This window comes from Anastrepha ludens, chromosome 2 (genome assembly GCF_028408465.1).
Source record: "Anastrepha ludens isolate Willacy chromosome 2, idAnaLude1.1, whole genome shotgun sequence".
Lineage (NCBI taxonomy): Eukaryota > Metazoa > Arthropoda > Insecta > Diptera > Tephritidae > Anastrepha > Anastrepha ludens.
The window spans coordinates 30,453,631-30,470,855 of NC_071498.1; the positions used below are offsets into that span (position 1 = coordinate 30,453,631).

Consider the following 17,225-nt stretch of genomic DNA (forward strand, 5'->3'; position numbering starts at 1 on the left):
AAATATCTATAATGTTATAAATATTAACTTAAAACTTTCATATAATTATAAAATTTTAGAAATAAACTAACTTACCTTACTTCAATAATAATTATTGCTTATGTTTTACGGTTTTCAGATCTACGTGCCTCTTTCTTTGGCAAACTATGAACAAAACCATCTCCAACTGTAGTGCTGTTCTGCTCCATGAGTTCTGCTGAATAATTTCTTACCAAGATGTGACTCCCGGGGAAGCGATGCGGCTTAACTGTAATAAACTATAAAAGCATAAAGACAAAATCAATAAAAAGAGGTGTAAGTGTCACAGCTATAATTTGCAAAAGGCATTATCTTTTACACCAACAAAAGTGAATTAGAAATTATAGCACAAGCACAGACAACGCCGACAAGCACTCACGTAAATAAAATGATTTTAAAGAAAGTTACATCAGCACAATGAGACGCACCTGCCAGCACAGCCCCGGTGTGCAAATGTCGAATGTTAGTTGGCGTCGCCGACGACGATTCTTTAAGTTATTTTTGCAATTGCGCATCTATCCATTATTCCGATTATTTCCGGTATTGTGGTTGCTTTTGTGTTACTGCTGTTGTTGCTGTCACGGTGAACACAGGCGGCACGTCGTGGAGCACAGCGTTAAGCTGAGTAATTGCTATGACATTCGATACGGCTTTGATGGGGCGCTAACCGGCACTGCACCAAAGCTTTTATTACCTGCAGCCAATAGCTCTAATAGTGGTAACAGCAGCGCTACTACCAATGCAAACATGAGCACCACAGTTAGTGATCTGTGGACACAACACCAGTTGCAGCTACAAAATCGTTCCGATATGGACGTGCAAGGCTTCAGACCAGCGCCGGCTATGCACACAGGCTGGCAATGTTGCTGTTGGAATGCAACAAATCAAGTGAGTAAAATAGAACTGCTACCCAAACAAATAAAAAAAGTTATCTAGATACACTAACATACGAATCAACAGCCCTACTCGAAATCCTTTATCTCCCACCGAGCGACCTTCTAAATAGCTCACTTGGTATATCTGCTTTCTTTTCCATATATAAAAGCCTACTTCGATAATTTTATTGTATTTGATATAGGTAAGTTTTTTTGTTTTTTGGCGCTTAATGGTTAATGGTTGTAAAGGGTTAAGGTGTGGCCTTTTAGCACTGCGACCATATTGATCTATTGTGCACCCTATGCTGTCTATTGACTGTTAAGTATGTTTATGAATTGTACCAGCTCCTTCTGAGGGAGTGATTGAAGGTCTTCATCTGTAAGCATGAACTTGTTTAAAAACCTTTTCCTTCTATGCGTCAACCCCGGACATTCGATAATGAGATGTTCTATAGACTCCTCATCTTCGCAGCAGAATCTGCAGGTGCTGGTGTTAGTTATGCCTAATTTATGTAAGTGTTTGTTGCAGGTGAAGTGACCCGTGAGGGCGCCTGTGAGAGTGCGAATGCTCTTTTTGTTTAACGTGAGGGCCATGTTGGCTCTTTTAGCGTTGAAACTTAAGAACTTTTTAGAGTGTCTAAGACCCTCTACATTGTTCCAATGCTGATTTAATAGAGTTTTGGCCCAGTATTTTACTTTTTGTTTTAGGTTGTTTTTGTTGAATCCGAACATAGGACTAGGTCCGATGAAGTTTTCATCTGCCCCTTTTTTGGCTTGAAAGTCTGCCTTTTCGTTGCCGTCATATCCCTCATGTCCCGGTACCCAAATTAATGACACATTGTTTTTGGATGCCAGATTATTGAGTGCCTTGTGGCATTTTAAGAGGGTTTTTGAGTTGTATGTATAGCTATCTAAAGCTTTTAGAACTGATTGGCTGTCCGAGAGTATTTTAATCTTTACTCTCTTGTGGTTTCTACGTTGCATGATGTTTACTGCTTCCATTATTGCGTATAGCTCCGCTTGGAAGATAGTGGTGCCCCTGGTGAGAGTGTATGATTTGTGGATTCGGGGCCCCACTACACCTGCTCTTACACCATAAGGTGTTTTTGATCCATCAGTGTACCATTTTTGTGAATCATCATTCATCCATTTCAGGTTTGTTTTCCACTCGATCCTCTCAGGAAAGGTAACTGTGGTTGGGTCAATGTGGTCTGAAACTTGAGCCATGCTTATGGTGTTTTTGATTTTATTTAGGATATTTAGGTGACCGGTGAGGTTGCCCAATTTGAAATTTTCTTTCATGTGTAGCATGAGTGCTTGCGTAGCTGCTTCCTCTTGGATTGCTATATGAAGTGGTGGGAGATTAAGGAGTGCTTCCATGGCAGCTGTTGGGGTAGTTCTCATAGCCCCTGTGATGCATAGGCAAGCAAGCCTTTGTACTTTTCCCAGTTTGGATATCGCTGTTTGTTGGATAGATTTGCTCCACCATAGTATGATTGGTCCAACCATTTGGGTGTATATCCAGAGGGCCATACTAGGGCTGAGGCCCCAGGATCTCCCTAGTAATTGTTTGGTTGTCCACAAGGATTTCGTGGCTTTTTTTGTTATATTAATTATATGTGATTCCCAAGTGAGTTTTTTAACTAAAGTTAAACCTAGATATTTGACCTCTTCCTTTAGTTCTATCACTGTTTCATTTAGTTTCAATGCAGGAAACTCTAACTTTCCTTTTCTTGTGAAGGGGATTATTGTGGTTTTGTTAGGGTTGATCGACAGCCCCTCCTTTTTACACCATTCCCATGTTGCGCTCAAGGCATTTTGCATTAAGTCTGTTAGTGTCCTTTCATGGTTGCCTTTTATTATAACAGATATGTCATCTGCATAACCAATGGTTATAAATCCCTTATTGTTTAGGTGCTGCACCAAGTCATCAACTAGTAGGGACCATAGCAGTGGAGAAAGAACTCCTCCTTGCGGACACCCCTTTACTGTTGTGACATTAAGTTCAGCTTGGCCTAACGAGGCTTTAATAATCCTCTGATTAAGCATTTGGCTTATCCAGTGTGTTAATATTGGGTTTGCATCTCTTTTTTCGAATGCTGTTTCCATGGATTTGTAATTTGCGTTGTCGAAGGCTCCCTCTATGTCCATAAAGGAACATAGGGCTATTTCTTTTTGATTTAGAGCCTTTTCTATATTGACAACGAGTGTGTGCAGTGCTGTGACTGTGGATTTCCCTTTTTGGTAAGCAAATTGCAGCTTATGAAGGGGTTTTTTGAAGATTACTTCTTCTCTTAGATGGTATTTGAGTAGTTTTTCCATTGTCTTTAACATGAACGACGACAGACTGATTGGTCTGTAAGATTTTGGAGAATCAGGGGGTTTGTTACCTCCCTTAGGAATAAATATTACCTTCACTTTCCTCCATATCTTTGGAATGTATTCCAATATTAGGCTAGCTCTGAAGATTTTCACCATGACTCGGATCAGTTCCACAGTGCCTTTGGATAGAAGTGCTGGGAATATTCCATCCGGCCCTGGTGATTTAAAGGGTTTAAAGGAGTTAATTGCCCACTCTACCCTTTCGAAGTTTATGATTTTATTGACAAATGAGACCGTAGATCTCCGTTGATGGTGAGTTACCATGTCTAGACTATTGTCGATTGATGGGTCATGACTTTTACAATCTGGGAAGTGAGTCTTTAGAAGAAGCTCTAGTGTTTCTACGAATGTGTTGGTAATAGTTCCGTTTGGACCTTTTAGTGTGCCTATGGGACTTGAGTCACCTTTGGAAAGTGATTTTTGGATTCTAGCTGTTGCTGGAGTATCTTTTAGATCCTCGCAGAAGTTTTTCCAAGAGTTTCGTTTGAATTTCCTTAGTTCTTTGTTATAGTTAGTTAGGGATTTCCTATATTCGTCCCATTTGTTTGTTTTCTTTGCAGTGTTGAATAGTTTTCTCGTTGCTTTCCGAAGTTTTCAAGTTCGTTGTTCCACCAGGGAACCCTCTTCGTGGAGGATTTCATTTTTAGTGGACAACAGTCTTGATATGAGGCCATGATTGAGTCAGTCATTTCTGCTACTGCCTCTTCTAGTTCCTCTGTTGATGTTATTTTGCTTACGCTGTTATTAAGCTTAGCTGAAAGACATTCATTGTATCTTTTCCAGTTTGCTGTTTTTGGGCTTCTGTAAAATGTGGAGAACTTTACCACCCCATTTAGGTCAAAGAGTATGTGTTTGTGGTCAGACATTGAGTCCTCATCCGAGACTCTCCAGTTACTGATCATATTCAAAGATTTGTTAGTAATTAGAGTTAAATCGAGTACCTCTTGTCGTATTGCGTTTACAAAAGTGGGTTGATTACCCCTGTTTACTATTGTTATATTACTAAGTAATAAAAATTCAAGGAGTGACTCACTTCTGTTGTTTGTATTCGTGCTTCCCCATGCCACATTGTGGGAGTTGGCGTCGCATCCAATTACGAGGGTTAGATTGTGGGTTTGGTAATACTCCACTAGGCCTCTTATTTTCTCTGGTGGTACTATGTCGGCGTCTCCGGGGAAATAAGCTGAGGCGATTACGACCTCTCTCTTGCTTCCGCCAGACTCCGCTTCGACCAGTATTGTTGATGTGTCGCCATCCATGAATTCTGAGAATGGCAAGAATTTAATATTGGTATCTATGATTATCGCAGCCCTAGGTTTGACAGCGCTTTTGTCATAAATTACCTGTGTGTTTTGGACATTTTTTGGCGCTTACACCGGTTTGATGTTTTACCGAGCTCCTGCTCCTATTTGAGATGTGCGTCTTTATGTTGTTCGACAAATGGAGGGACCTATAGTATTAAGTCGTCTGCGAATGGCAAATGGTTTTTTAACGAGAAGCTTTTTCACGGCAGAAATGCACGGGACGGTTCGCCATTGCCTGTCGAGCGGCGTCCACTGATTATAGACGAAAAAATTAAAAATTGGATAAAAAGTCGGTGAATTTTTCAAATGGACACATTTATGAAACTATTTTAATTAGTAAAAAGCTATTAACGGTGACCTCGCGCATTTTACACGGCTCTAACCTAGAAAGAGCTAATTACTCCCTACTTTGCATTACATTTCCATTAGTTCCAAACTAGTGGAACAAGTCCTTCTGGAAGGACGTCCATTGTATACCCTGTCGGCCATTGATAGTGGATCGCATTACTTCATCTAACGCAAGAAGGAACAACATAGGTGACAAGATGGAGCCTTGGCGAACACCGGTAGAAACTTGAAATGGATCTGAAAGGTTTCCCATGTGTAGGATGCGGCCTCTTTAGTTAGTGTGCATTGCTTTAAGAATATGCTTTATTTTTTGTGGCTATCCACTTTTTCTTAACAGTCGCCAAATAAACTCTCGCTTCAGGCTGTCAAAGGTTTTTTGAAGTCCATGAAAGCAGCGCATGCAGACGATCTAAACTCATTGCACTGCTCAATTCTGCATTCATGCAAAACACTTAGGAAACGTGAGAGCGACGGAGATATTAAAATTTATTCGGATAGTCAAGCCGCGCTCAAAGCTCTGACGACGCTATGCTGCAGATCCAACTAATCAACTTCTGTAAGGAGGAGATCAAACCTCATGCCTGTGTAGGTAACATTTCTCAGATCTGGGTTACAGGACATAGGAAATAAAATTACTGATGAGCTTGCCAGGAAGTTGTCGACTGACTTGGTCTTAGGAACCTTCTGGTCTCAGATACCTCCTACCCGGAAAAGCTAGATTTACCATTTAATCCCCATTGCAGAAGCTGGGGGGACCTTTCAGAGAAGGTGACTGTTGAGTACTTTCTCTGTAAATGACCGGGTTCAGCAGCTGGACGATTGAGGTTACTGGATGCTTCTTAGCTATAGGTATCTCAAAACGGTGCATTAGTGCTACCTGACGAGTGCTAGAGTGATACTTTAACAATTTTCCTTACCTACCTTCTTCTTATTTTTTTTAATTGGCGCGATAACCACTTACGCGATTTTGGTCGAGTTAAATAAAGTGCGGCAGTCATTTCTTCCTTGGGCTAATCGCCTCCAGTTGGACACACCATGAGAAACCAAGTCCTTCTCTATCTGATCTTACTAACACAGAGGGAGCCTTACTCGTCCTCTGCTGTCACCGCATCAAATACTTTCAAAACCGGAGCGTTTGTATCCATTCGGGCGGTCGCACTTTGTCAACGAAGCAGTTCGATCTTTATTCGCTGAGATACGTCTATGCCATCATAAAGCTCATACAGCTCATCGTTCCATCGCCTGCGATAGTCGCCGTTGCCAACTTCCAAAAGTCCAAAAATCTTTCGCTGAATCTTTCTCTCAAACACTCCAAGGGACGCCTCATCGGATGTTGTCATCGTCCAAGCTTCTGTGCCCTACGATAAGACGGGTCTGATGGGAGTCTTATAAAGCGTACCTACCTACTAGTCAAAAATTATTCTCACGGTGTTAATATGATGGATACATGACCATGAAGCTCTAAAGCCAGATTGATTTTCACGCGGGTTGGCTTCAATATGCTGAAAAATATGTAGAAGAATTTTGCTTGGAATCAGATTAAGTCACCCTTTTTTGGTATCTTTATAAGTATGCCCTCATTTAAACTGTGGGGTAAAAATTCATTTTCCCACATTTGATGAAAAAAGGGGCAACCACATGGTAGCAGACATTATTGGGACGGTTTTAAGAAACTCCAATACCGGATATTATCTGTATTATTCTTTAGGTCCTCTAGTTGGCGGAGACGTGCTTAACCCGTCGAGATAGTTGGGTATATCAAGAAAACGCATTTCATCAGCGTTGCAGAGTCTGTCGGATTACTCAATACTTCTTTAAAGTGTTCAATCCAGCGATATGTCTGATCTTTTTCATTTGTCAGCAGTACGCCTTGCTTATTGCCGACACTGATACTGAGTTTTCTACATGACAGAGAGCGAGTAATCTCGTACAGTCTCCTCGTGTCACTTAGAGCTGCAGCAATTATTGCTCTTTGGGCGAGGTCATCTTAGCAGGCTATTTTGTCTCTTCTAGCAGATTTTTAACGCTTTTGTTCAAACGGCTGTATTTCGGTCTTGGTTCATATTGCGTTGCCTTAGGTAGGGTGCCTTGCGATAACTGCCGTTTTTTCTATTTGCTTTGTCTGACTATGCCCCAAGTGTCTTGTAACATCGAAATTTTTCTCTCCTTGTGGACAACTCGAGAACCTTATTTCCCGCCTCTTCATAAATTCAAAATAAAGATTTTCATCTTTCAAAATATTTTTTATTTATTGAGTAAAAAAAATGGGCCACCTGTAATCCAACTGCATTTAAATATATACATATGTTTGAGCATATTATGTAACCAGAAGAGAAAGTAAAATTAATACTAATGAAAGTTCTTAAATTCACTTCGAAGGTATGATATTTTCTCTTGATTTTTAGTTCTATTGGCAAATCCCTTTATTTATTTATTTATTGCCATATTTTTTATACGATGACTGAATTACCTCAATGCTTCTTTCAATTAGTTCACTAGATTCGTTTTCAAATTAAATTACCCCCTTCGATCATTAAGGCTCTCACTGCGTTTGGTGTTGCTTGGCATATGTCCTGTGTCAACGATAACTCATTGGATTGTTGTTAATTAGTCTTGAGTGAGCCACATGTCCTTCTTAAAACAGTGTCCTTTGAAACTATGAACATTTCTTTCCTCGCCGCTTTAATAACCAATATCTCTTTTGTCATTTTCACTGTAAGTTTTTTACAGAAAATATATATTTTTTACATAACTATTGCGAGAGCCTCTGTCTGTTTATCATCGTTCACGGTTCAGTACAAAATAAGCGCGTACGAGTATAAAGGGTGTGCTGAACTACTTGTGGGATGTGGATTTTGTTCTTCGAGAAGAGGCAAATAATTGAGATGCCAAGTCTGGATGACACTTTTCATAACCATAATTACGTATGAGCAGAGTGATAAAAATCCCACAGGCAAGCAGACAATACACTTGAGCCAGTTTGGTCTTTTAATGTTTGGGTATAAACTATATTTAGACAAAAAAAAATTAGAATAAGGAAAAAGATTAACTGTCAATTAATAAAAAGCCAAGGGAGGTAAATAAAATCGGAAGCTATCAGCGCCTCTTTTTTCTTCCAGCAATGGTAAGAGATAAAGAGATGTAAATAAAGGCTTCACTCCTCTACTTCTTTTAAAACAAATAGTACAAAATAATCATTGGGACACTCCGGACCACTTCTTCAGTAATGCTTAACACTATACTGAATATGGTACCCGTGGACATCGCAGGCAAAACTGCCGCTGCATGCGCTGCAATCAGATTGAGGTATTTGGGCCACAAGTTAGACTTAAGTTAAGGAGACTCAAGTATTCTTAGAAACTTTGAGTTCATCCCCATGGCGTTTGATCAATGTACACTCTCGCTGGCCCCGAACGATACTTTTTCTATACATATTCCCTCAAGGGAGGAGTGGGCGTTGAGCAACATTTGGGTATAGAAGAGCAAGGAGCTCCCAATCAAGCTCATATTTAGGTTACTGTACGGACCACTGTAATATTTTTCAAGCTGTGGTAGCCGCAATTAAAGAAGCAATGTATTAGTTGCTTACCTCTGCAATTTCGGTAAGGCAGGTAAAAATCTACTCCGACATCCATACCGCAATTAGGGCTTAGGCCTCGTTGTTTGTGCTTTCGAAATCAGTTGGGGAATGCCTGACTTCTCTCTCGACTGCATCCGCACACTTCGATATTACGTTCATTTGGGTTCCCGGTCACAGCGACATAGCAGGAAAATACTGGGTGGATGAGATGTCCAGACATGGAACCCCTGAGACGGTTTCATCGCAAAATGAGAGGATTAGGGTTCCCTTGAGAAACTGTGGTCTGCCCCTGGAAAGATGAGCTCCGCGTAAACTCAGTGAGCGCTAGGTTAGTGTACAGACGTGCAAAGTCGCGAGATCCTTCTGGCCACGGGTAGCTCGAGGCCGCTCGAGCGAGTTTCTAAGGCTAACAAATCAGTTATCAGTTATCAAATTTTGTAAGTGTCCTTATCGGGCATTGCCCGTTGGGTGTCCAGGAAGCGGCGATACTTGAGATTTATTCAAGTTATTTTTGTAGAAGTTATTCGGAGGACGAGGTGGGATCGTCTCAGAACTTTCTTTTCAGCTGCCCTGCGCTACTAGGGCTCAGATTCAGATATCTGGGCTCTCACTTTTTTGCTACACCTGCGGCTTAAACATTAGGTACCTGGTATATTTCGACAGCAGATTGAAGTGATTAACGTAATTAGTCACCGTTTGGTCATCATCCTTCTTCTTCACCCTATTTTCAGTTTTTGTTTTGTTTTTCCCCTCTATTTATCCTCTGCTTCGCATCACAAGTGATTCTTAAAAGTTCCTCATTAAAACCATCAGCCGTTTGGAGACTGAGGCCCATTTGTAGAATAAATCAAGACGCACGCCACAAATAGGAGGAGGAGCTCGGCCAAACGTTTAACAGAAGTGTACGCGCCAATTACTTATTTATTTTTAACCTAAGTTAGGTCCATATATTTTACATTAAGAAACATTCAAGAGGCAGAGGAATGCATCCCGTAGCTTAAGAAAAATCAATAAAAATAAATATTCGATTACACTGTGTCACATAAAATAAAATATTTTACTCTTTCCATGATTTAGTCAGGTCGAAAAAAACTGCACACTCCGAGTTTTGAGTTGAGCCAAAAAGGCTGGACTTACAAGTCAAATACTAATTTTTTCATGGGTTGAAGAAATTATGAAACTAGCTTTAAATTTATTTATTCGGTTAAAATGTGTTGGGCTTTTTTTTAAATGTTGCTAGAAAATGAGAAATGTAGTTGTTTACATTGGCGTAAAATGCCTTAATATAACTTAAGAAATGCCAGAGCGGAAAGTGAAAAAAAATTGAAATTTGTGTACATCTTTTTACATTTTCTCATTTTGAATAGCATTTTAAATGACTTTGTAGTATACCAGTGTATATTCAGTTTTATGTGAGAATAAAATTACTTTCAATTCTATTTTCAACGCGGTATAAATTGTGAAATTTCGCGAAACCGTTTGACCCTTTCATTTCATCACAAAAAAACGTTTCCCTTTTTCACTAGAAAAAATGTGCAGTAAATTAAAAATGTTTACTTAAAAGTTTTCTTCAGCGGATGCTCCGTTCTTCCTTGGAAATGGTAATCTGAAGTTTTTCGAAACTTTTCCGTGTTGCACACGCCGTTTGGTAGTGGGCAACGATAGGAAGTTGGGTCGAGAAGAAATGTGATCGGTTTGGAATGAGCTTGCGGGAATGTATGCACGCCGTTGTCGAAATTCACAGTTTGCTATTGTATTAAAAGCGGCAATACAAAATTTAAAGTAGCAAATAAAAGCCAGGAAAATTTAAAAAGTCTGCGGAAGTGCCTGAGGCAAAGCGAACGTGTTGCTCCAGTGGCTGCGCGAGTGGTTTGAAGTTGGTTACAGTTCGAGTGCCGGACCCAGTGTATTAGAAAATATCGGTTTATTACTCATTATAATGGCGCCCTCGTCTACTCATACTTCAATTGAAATTCGAAAGTTCGAATTATTCAGTTGCGAGAAGATAAACAACAACAATAAATGAAATTTCAGATATTGCTAAAAGGAGTACTTCAGCGGTCCATGATATTATCAAGAAGGTGGAGCAGGAGAATAGGGTACATAATATTACAAGGTGAAGTCCAAAACAAACAAGACTGACGTCATAAAAATGTTTTCGATGAGTTAGTGCGTTGGAAGTTACAGTCTGTGTCAGAAGAAAATAACCGGTTTTTTCATGCTGCATAATAGTCCCACTCAAGGGCTACGACGCCAGTGCGAACTCAGGTTAGTGTCGTTCGAAACTTTCCCGTAAACGCAATCAAACAAAAATGAGTGGGAAATACACGAATCGTTTCGAGGCGGTATTTTTATGCACGCATTCGAAAGGACGGAAATTATCTTACGCCGCGGCTGCAACAGTAATTACAAATCAAAAAACTTTGTTGAGATGTGGAATCAGCGGTAAAAGGTGTACAAAAATGTTGATGACTTTTCCGAGCGCGGCTTGAAGCGAGTGACGAAAAAAAGCAGATTACAGTGGTCGTCCAACTTTTTAAGTAGGACCCTTCTTTGCGACTACGCCAAGCACGTTTAGTTCTTGCTAAAAAGGGAATAGATATGAGTATCAACACCATCGAACGTCGCCTGAAGGAGGCGAACATATCCTACCGTCGCACATCATCAAAACCACTGCTTTCCCCGTCCCCAGGCGCCAACCCCATTGAAAATGTATATGGAACTATGAAAATGCATCTTGCCGGAAAGTCAGTCCATTATTTAATGCAACTCGTGCGTCAAGTTCGCAAAATCTGGTCCTCTTTGTCGACGAGCTACGCAGAAGAGCTTGTTCAAAGCATGAAGAAGATGCTAGGCTATACTCGACAACGATGAATAGTACTGAGTAATTGCGACTCGTAGTTTTGTACATACTTTCATGTAAAAAAAATTTTTAAATATATATCTTTTATACTTCGTGAATAATCGCGGTTCCTTTTTCCTGACACAGACTGCACATCCCTAGCTGACTTCCAGTGAATGCTTGGTGACATTCCGTTCAGTGGAAGTGAAGTTATTGCGTCTAAAGTCTCAGAAGGTTGTGTCTTCGGTATAAAAATAAGTATAGAACAAAGAGCTAATATCAAATTTTGTTTTAAAATCGGTAGAACGTTTACCGAAACATTCGAATTGATGAAAAAAGTTTATGGTGATGATTGTCTATCTCGTGCCAGGGTTGATAACTGGTTTACATGTTGCAGAGACTGCCCAAAATCAGTAATCACCGAAAACTCCATCGAAATTGTTCGTAAATTTATCAAAAATGAACCGAAATCGTAGTTGAAGTTCATGGAATCGGAGTTGAATATCTCCAAAACTTCGATTTATCACATTTTAACTGATCATTTGGGCTTACGAATGGTCTGTGCACGTTTCATTCCGCACAAGTTAACTGGTGCTTCCAACATGAACCTAAAACTAAGCGTCAAATTGCCGAATGGAAGGCCCCACACGAGCCACCACCCAAAAAATCGCGTGGAGAAATGGAGAAAATGGAGAAGTCAGAAACCAAGGCGATGTTCATTGGTTTTTACGATTCCAAGGCAATTATTCACAATGATACAAATAACGTGAAAATCGAATGAAACTAAGTGCATCTAATTTTGGTTTTAACAACTTTTTTACTAAATAAAAAAAGGGGTTTTGAGTGGTGAATCTCTTCATTTTGACACAGCTGTCATATAGGAATTACGTGCGATGCCATTTGCAAAAAAAAAAATTTAACATCTTCCGATAGAGTGATTAATTTTGCGCCACCTTGTACATGGTATTTTTCACTGGTTCCCTGCCCGTATTTGAATATACATATCTCGAAAACTACGTAACTTTCAGGGACTTTTAAGCATTTCTGAGCTATTAATGAAACGGATAAGAAAAACTTCTGAGAGATTTTATAAAAATAAAAAAAATTCCGAAAACGGCAAAAAAGGAAAGAATTAAATTTTTTTTTTAATTTTGATTTTTTTAACTACAATAATTTGAGAAGAAAATTAAATTTGTTTGAAAAAATGTCTAATTTTCAATTTAATTTTGGAAAAAAATAATTTTTTTTTAATTTTTTTGAAAAACTTAATTTGTTTCAAAAACTTATAATTTTTTAACTTTACTTTTTTTATTTTTTTAATTTTTAAATTAATTTGAGAAAAAATTTTAGGATTTTAGTAATCTGTTTGTTTCTAGTTTATTATTTTTATTTTGAGGCTTTATATTGCACCTATGAACCACGAGAAATTTTTTTAATTTATTTTGAAAAATTAAATTCTTTTTTGTAAACTTAAATTTAATTAAAGTAAATTAAATTTTTTTAAAACTTATAATTTTTATTTAAACTTTACTTTTTTTTAATTTTTAAATAAATTTGAGAACAAATTTAAGGTTTTTTGAAATTTGTTTGTTTCTAGTTTATTTTATTTATTTTGAGGCTCTATATTCCACCTATGAACCACGAGAAATTTTTTTAATTTATTTTGAAAAATTAATTTTTTTTTTGTAAACTTATAATTTTTTTTTAAACTTTACCTTTTTTTAATTCTTATTTGTTAAATTAATTTGAGAACAAATTTTAGGTTTTGTGAAATTTGTTTGTTTCTAGTTTATTTTATTTATTTTGAGGCTCTATATTCCACCTATGAACCACGAGAAATTTTTTTAATTTATTTTGAAAAATTTAATTTTTTTTTGTAAACTTATAATTTTTTTTTAAACTTTACCTTTTCTTAATTTTTTTTTAATTAATTTGGATCACGAGAAAATATATACAAACATATGTCCATACATTTTATCTTAAAAAATTAAAAAAAATATATGTAAAAATGTTAAAAACAAAAAATATTTATTTTTAAAAACCTCTGTACCAAAATTTTAAACTTTAAATATATCTCAAAAATTTCTTAAATTTCCTTCTTGCTATGTTCATCCTTACTTGACGTGGAATCGCTCTATTTGGCGTTTCTACATTGGTATGTGTGTCACCATACATAAAAAGTAAACAGAATACTATACAATTTGCCTGTCACGGGCATTACACTTGCACTTACGTACACATATGCGGTTATTCCAAAAAAAAGAGAAAAAAAAAGAAAAAACTATTCTTTACAATTGATGTTTCACAAATTCGGGAGAAATCCACAAACTTCAGACTGTCAGGCAAATCTCAAATGTCGTAACATATTACATACAGAATTTTTTTTTTTTTTTTGGTGTATGTATGTATGTATGTATATTTACATCCTTAATACATAAATACTTCAGTGCAAGATGTGACGGCTGTCAACAGCAGAAACGGATGGCGGAAAGGAAACTACTTATTGCTGACAGTTATGTGGTGGCGCCAATTTCCGTATATGTATTTGTGCAGCAATCAAAGTTGCGGACAAGAGCCATTGCCCACACATTGGCAGTGCGAAAAGAACGGAACAAATTATGTTTTATCACTTTTATATGTTGCGGTTGCGGAAAATGGAAGTCGTAATTTTATTACCGAGAGCAAAAGCCGTGAGGACAGGATGTTCAAGTATATTTACAATTGATATAAGTAACTTTCAAAGCAGGTTTGATCAAATTATTGGGTGTTGCATCATAAAGCGTGAACTAAAACTTTTCGCACTCTCCACAACCAGCAAGTGGAAGCAAAGATACTTAGATAGGTAAATATGGGTGTTAAATTTTTAGTTTTGAATATTAACTACAACTGAAATGAAGCTTGTACTCGTACCTCAAGCTTTGAGGTTACTTCAGAAATTTCTTAGACGAGTTCTGCACTGTAACTAAAGCAGGCACGCAAATTAACAACTATTAACTCTCATTTCAATATCTTAATTGATAATCACGCAGCCCTTACAGATGTAGTGACCATGTCACGCTGGCAAATTGGGTCCTTGTAGCACTCACAGAGTGGCTTCCTCATACCAGGGTTGGGCATTTTTAACTACCACTAAATTGAGCTATAACTAACTTTTATTGGCAGTTAAATTAAGGGTTTCAATATCGCTTAATCTTCAGTTTTTCAGTGTTTTAACTCTCCGCGTATTGCATTAATTATTTAGCCAACCCTGCTTCATACAGAACATTATCAGAAGCAGTGCTTTTAGTTATCAGCGGAACCAAGCTTATAGATCTTCAACTACGAGAGCGTGAACGGAGATATGAGGTAAAAATCTCAAGAATTCCAGGACCATTCTTCCCCGACATTAGCCTTCAAACGCTCACACTCTGGCAAAGAAGATGAAACTCTAAATAGTACTTTAGATGGAGAGCGAGACTAATACGCGATATAAAAAAGTGGGAAGAAAGAAAGCACATTGAACTATTACCTTACACATTTTCTGTCCGGACACGGGTCGCAAGTGTTTTTGGCGAATAGGAAAGGTGAACTTATCAAATTTCATTTATGGAGATATGATTATGATGATAAGGGGCACACAGTATCTGCTATTTGGTAGACCAGACTTCACAATTCTTCGCGCGAAAATCTAATTGCCAAGTTTCAAAGAACATTTTTCGCGTGTTGTGAACGAGGATTTTCTTTAATAGTTGGCGCTGATCTTGACATACTACAACACTTACCGTCTCCGAAGAGGAGGTGCTCAAAAGCGACAAGTCAACTTCAAAAATAGCTTGATGCTAAAAATGAGCTTAAACCCGGCTTCAAGCTGGGCTAGAATCTTGAAGAATATTTACCGATGGCTCCAAAACTGAATATGAACAAATTTCACTTCTCACTTGGTTAAGCGTCGTGGGGGATATGTTGAAGGGTAGGAATTTAAGTATCTGAAATAAAAACACGCCGTATTTAAAGCAAAAAAAGGGGGACATTTTGATGGACATTTTTCGATTTTTTTTGCTTAATTTGGACAAAGCTTGAAACTCGGATTTGCCAGATTTTTGTAAAATAATAAAGTATTTATATATTTTCATAAAATAAATTACTAAAATTAAATGAAGAAATAAATTTTCCAAAAATTGTTTTGTTTAAATTGTATTAAGAAGAAATACATTATCAAAAATTTTCGGTTCTACGTTACCGGAACGACTGCAGCATTCCTTGTACATGTGTGGGGAATATTTATGCTGCTACAACAACAACAACAACAATGAAAAATTGTCGTGGTGAAACATTTTTTAGAGGTGCTAGTTAGCAGCCCGTTATTCGGCTCTCAGCTAAGTTGACAGGATCAGCTGATGGGGTGATGTTTCTTGGAGTGTGTTTGCAAAAAAAAACTGAGTTTGTGTGGGTGATATATGCAAAATATTAAGCAATGAAAGAAAATAATGAAGTTTCTCAATATTCTGCAGACTTTTGAGTCTATGTATTCGAAAATTTAATTGATTTTATGTGACGCTATTAGCTTTTAGCGTATAAATGAATACCTCTATGAGCTACCTATTTACTCCCATGTTAGGAAGAACCGGTTAGGTAAAGCTTAGTAGTAGTAATTATGAAATATTTAGTTCTACTCGCTAAAACAAAGGAACGGACGTCTTATTTGGTTTGTGCGCCGCAGCTTTGAGATAATTCTGTTATTCATGGAGAATTTCCTTCATTAACCCACTCCATAGTATCGTTATTAGTCCGTTTCTAGCAAGCCTTGCTAGCGGCATTGGAACGATGTCGAAAACCAAAGAAATCCTCTAAAACACGCACATCCAGTAGGTTGGGTGAAAATTGATGTTCTCATGCCCTTTATTTATCCATTCATAAATATTCGGTGTATGTAAGTGTGCTGTACCATCGTGCTTTAGATGTAGTTTGCCAGTGCTATTGCAACATTAAGATGCACCATTCAAAGGCCCTCGTATGTAATGACGTGAACGTAATTAGTTTAGCAGTGCACAATTAGTGCTTAATGGGTGTTTTCAATTGCTAATGCCACTTCCATTAACTCGTAAATATTTTTACTGCAGATAATCTTCTTCATAATTGGCAACACTGACGACACTTCCAACGCAAATATGAATTTTCCAACTACAATCCAAGCTCCTTGATGGCGATAATACTACTCATTCATTTAGTAGCACCTTTGAAGTGAGCGTAAGTGATATGAGTGGGAGGTATGACAACCTCGCCCGCCACTAAGCCAAGTATATAACTCCTCCTTTAACTGGCTTTTTAATCTTTAGTGCTTGCCTAGGTATGCTTCAACATAAATAACAGGTGGTCTAATAACTGGCTCAGCTTTTGTTATTGTTCGAGTGAATGTTTCCGGGAAAAAATCGAACATGGAGACTTGGTTAATAGGCAGATTAAGCAAATGTTTTTTTTTTACATAGTAGGGAGTCCATGTCAAGTATTTTTGACATGGTTCTAAATTTTTCTGAAAATTGATTTATTTGTAGGCTTGGGTATAATAAGAAGTAAACTGGAAAAATGTTGAGGTTTATTTAGAATCAAATACCCTCGCTTTTATTTAACATTTTAATACATTTTTTGGGGAAAAAATACTTTTTAAGAAAGTTTTTTTTGCAAAAGTATATTATTTTTGTGTCCAAATATTTTTTGGCTCTTGTGAAAAGCAACTCGCCGCAGATTTTTTCTTACTTTTCTAAACTGATTCATTTCTTGGCTTGGGTAGCCTAAAGTGATCAGGAAAAATTTAATATTTTGAGACTTATTCAATGTTGAAATTTTTTATACAGAGTTTTCAAAGTGAAATATCTTCAATTCTTTTTCACATTTTATAT

General features: G+C 37.6%; 1 protein-coding gene across 2 annotated transcripts in view; it reads left to right on the forward strand.

The window, feature by feature from the left end:
- Nucleotides 1-201: 201 nt before the first annotated feature.
- The window catches only part of LOC128867451 (lutropin-choriogonadotropic hormone receptor), a 77,011-nt gene continuing 59,987 nt past the window's right edge, over nucleotides 202-17,225 (forward strand). For both annotated transcript variants that reach the window (XM_054108656.1, XM_054108663.1), the window contains exon 1: nucleotides 202-906. In XM_054108656.1, coding sequence (XP_053964631.1) covers nucleotides 436-906 — 471 coding nt within the window. In that variant the 5' untranslated portion in view covers nucleotides 202-435. The remainder of the gene's footprint in view (nucleotides 907-17,225) is intronic.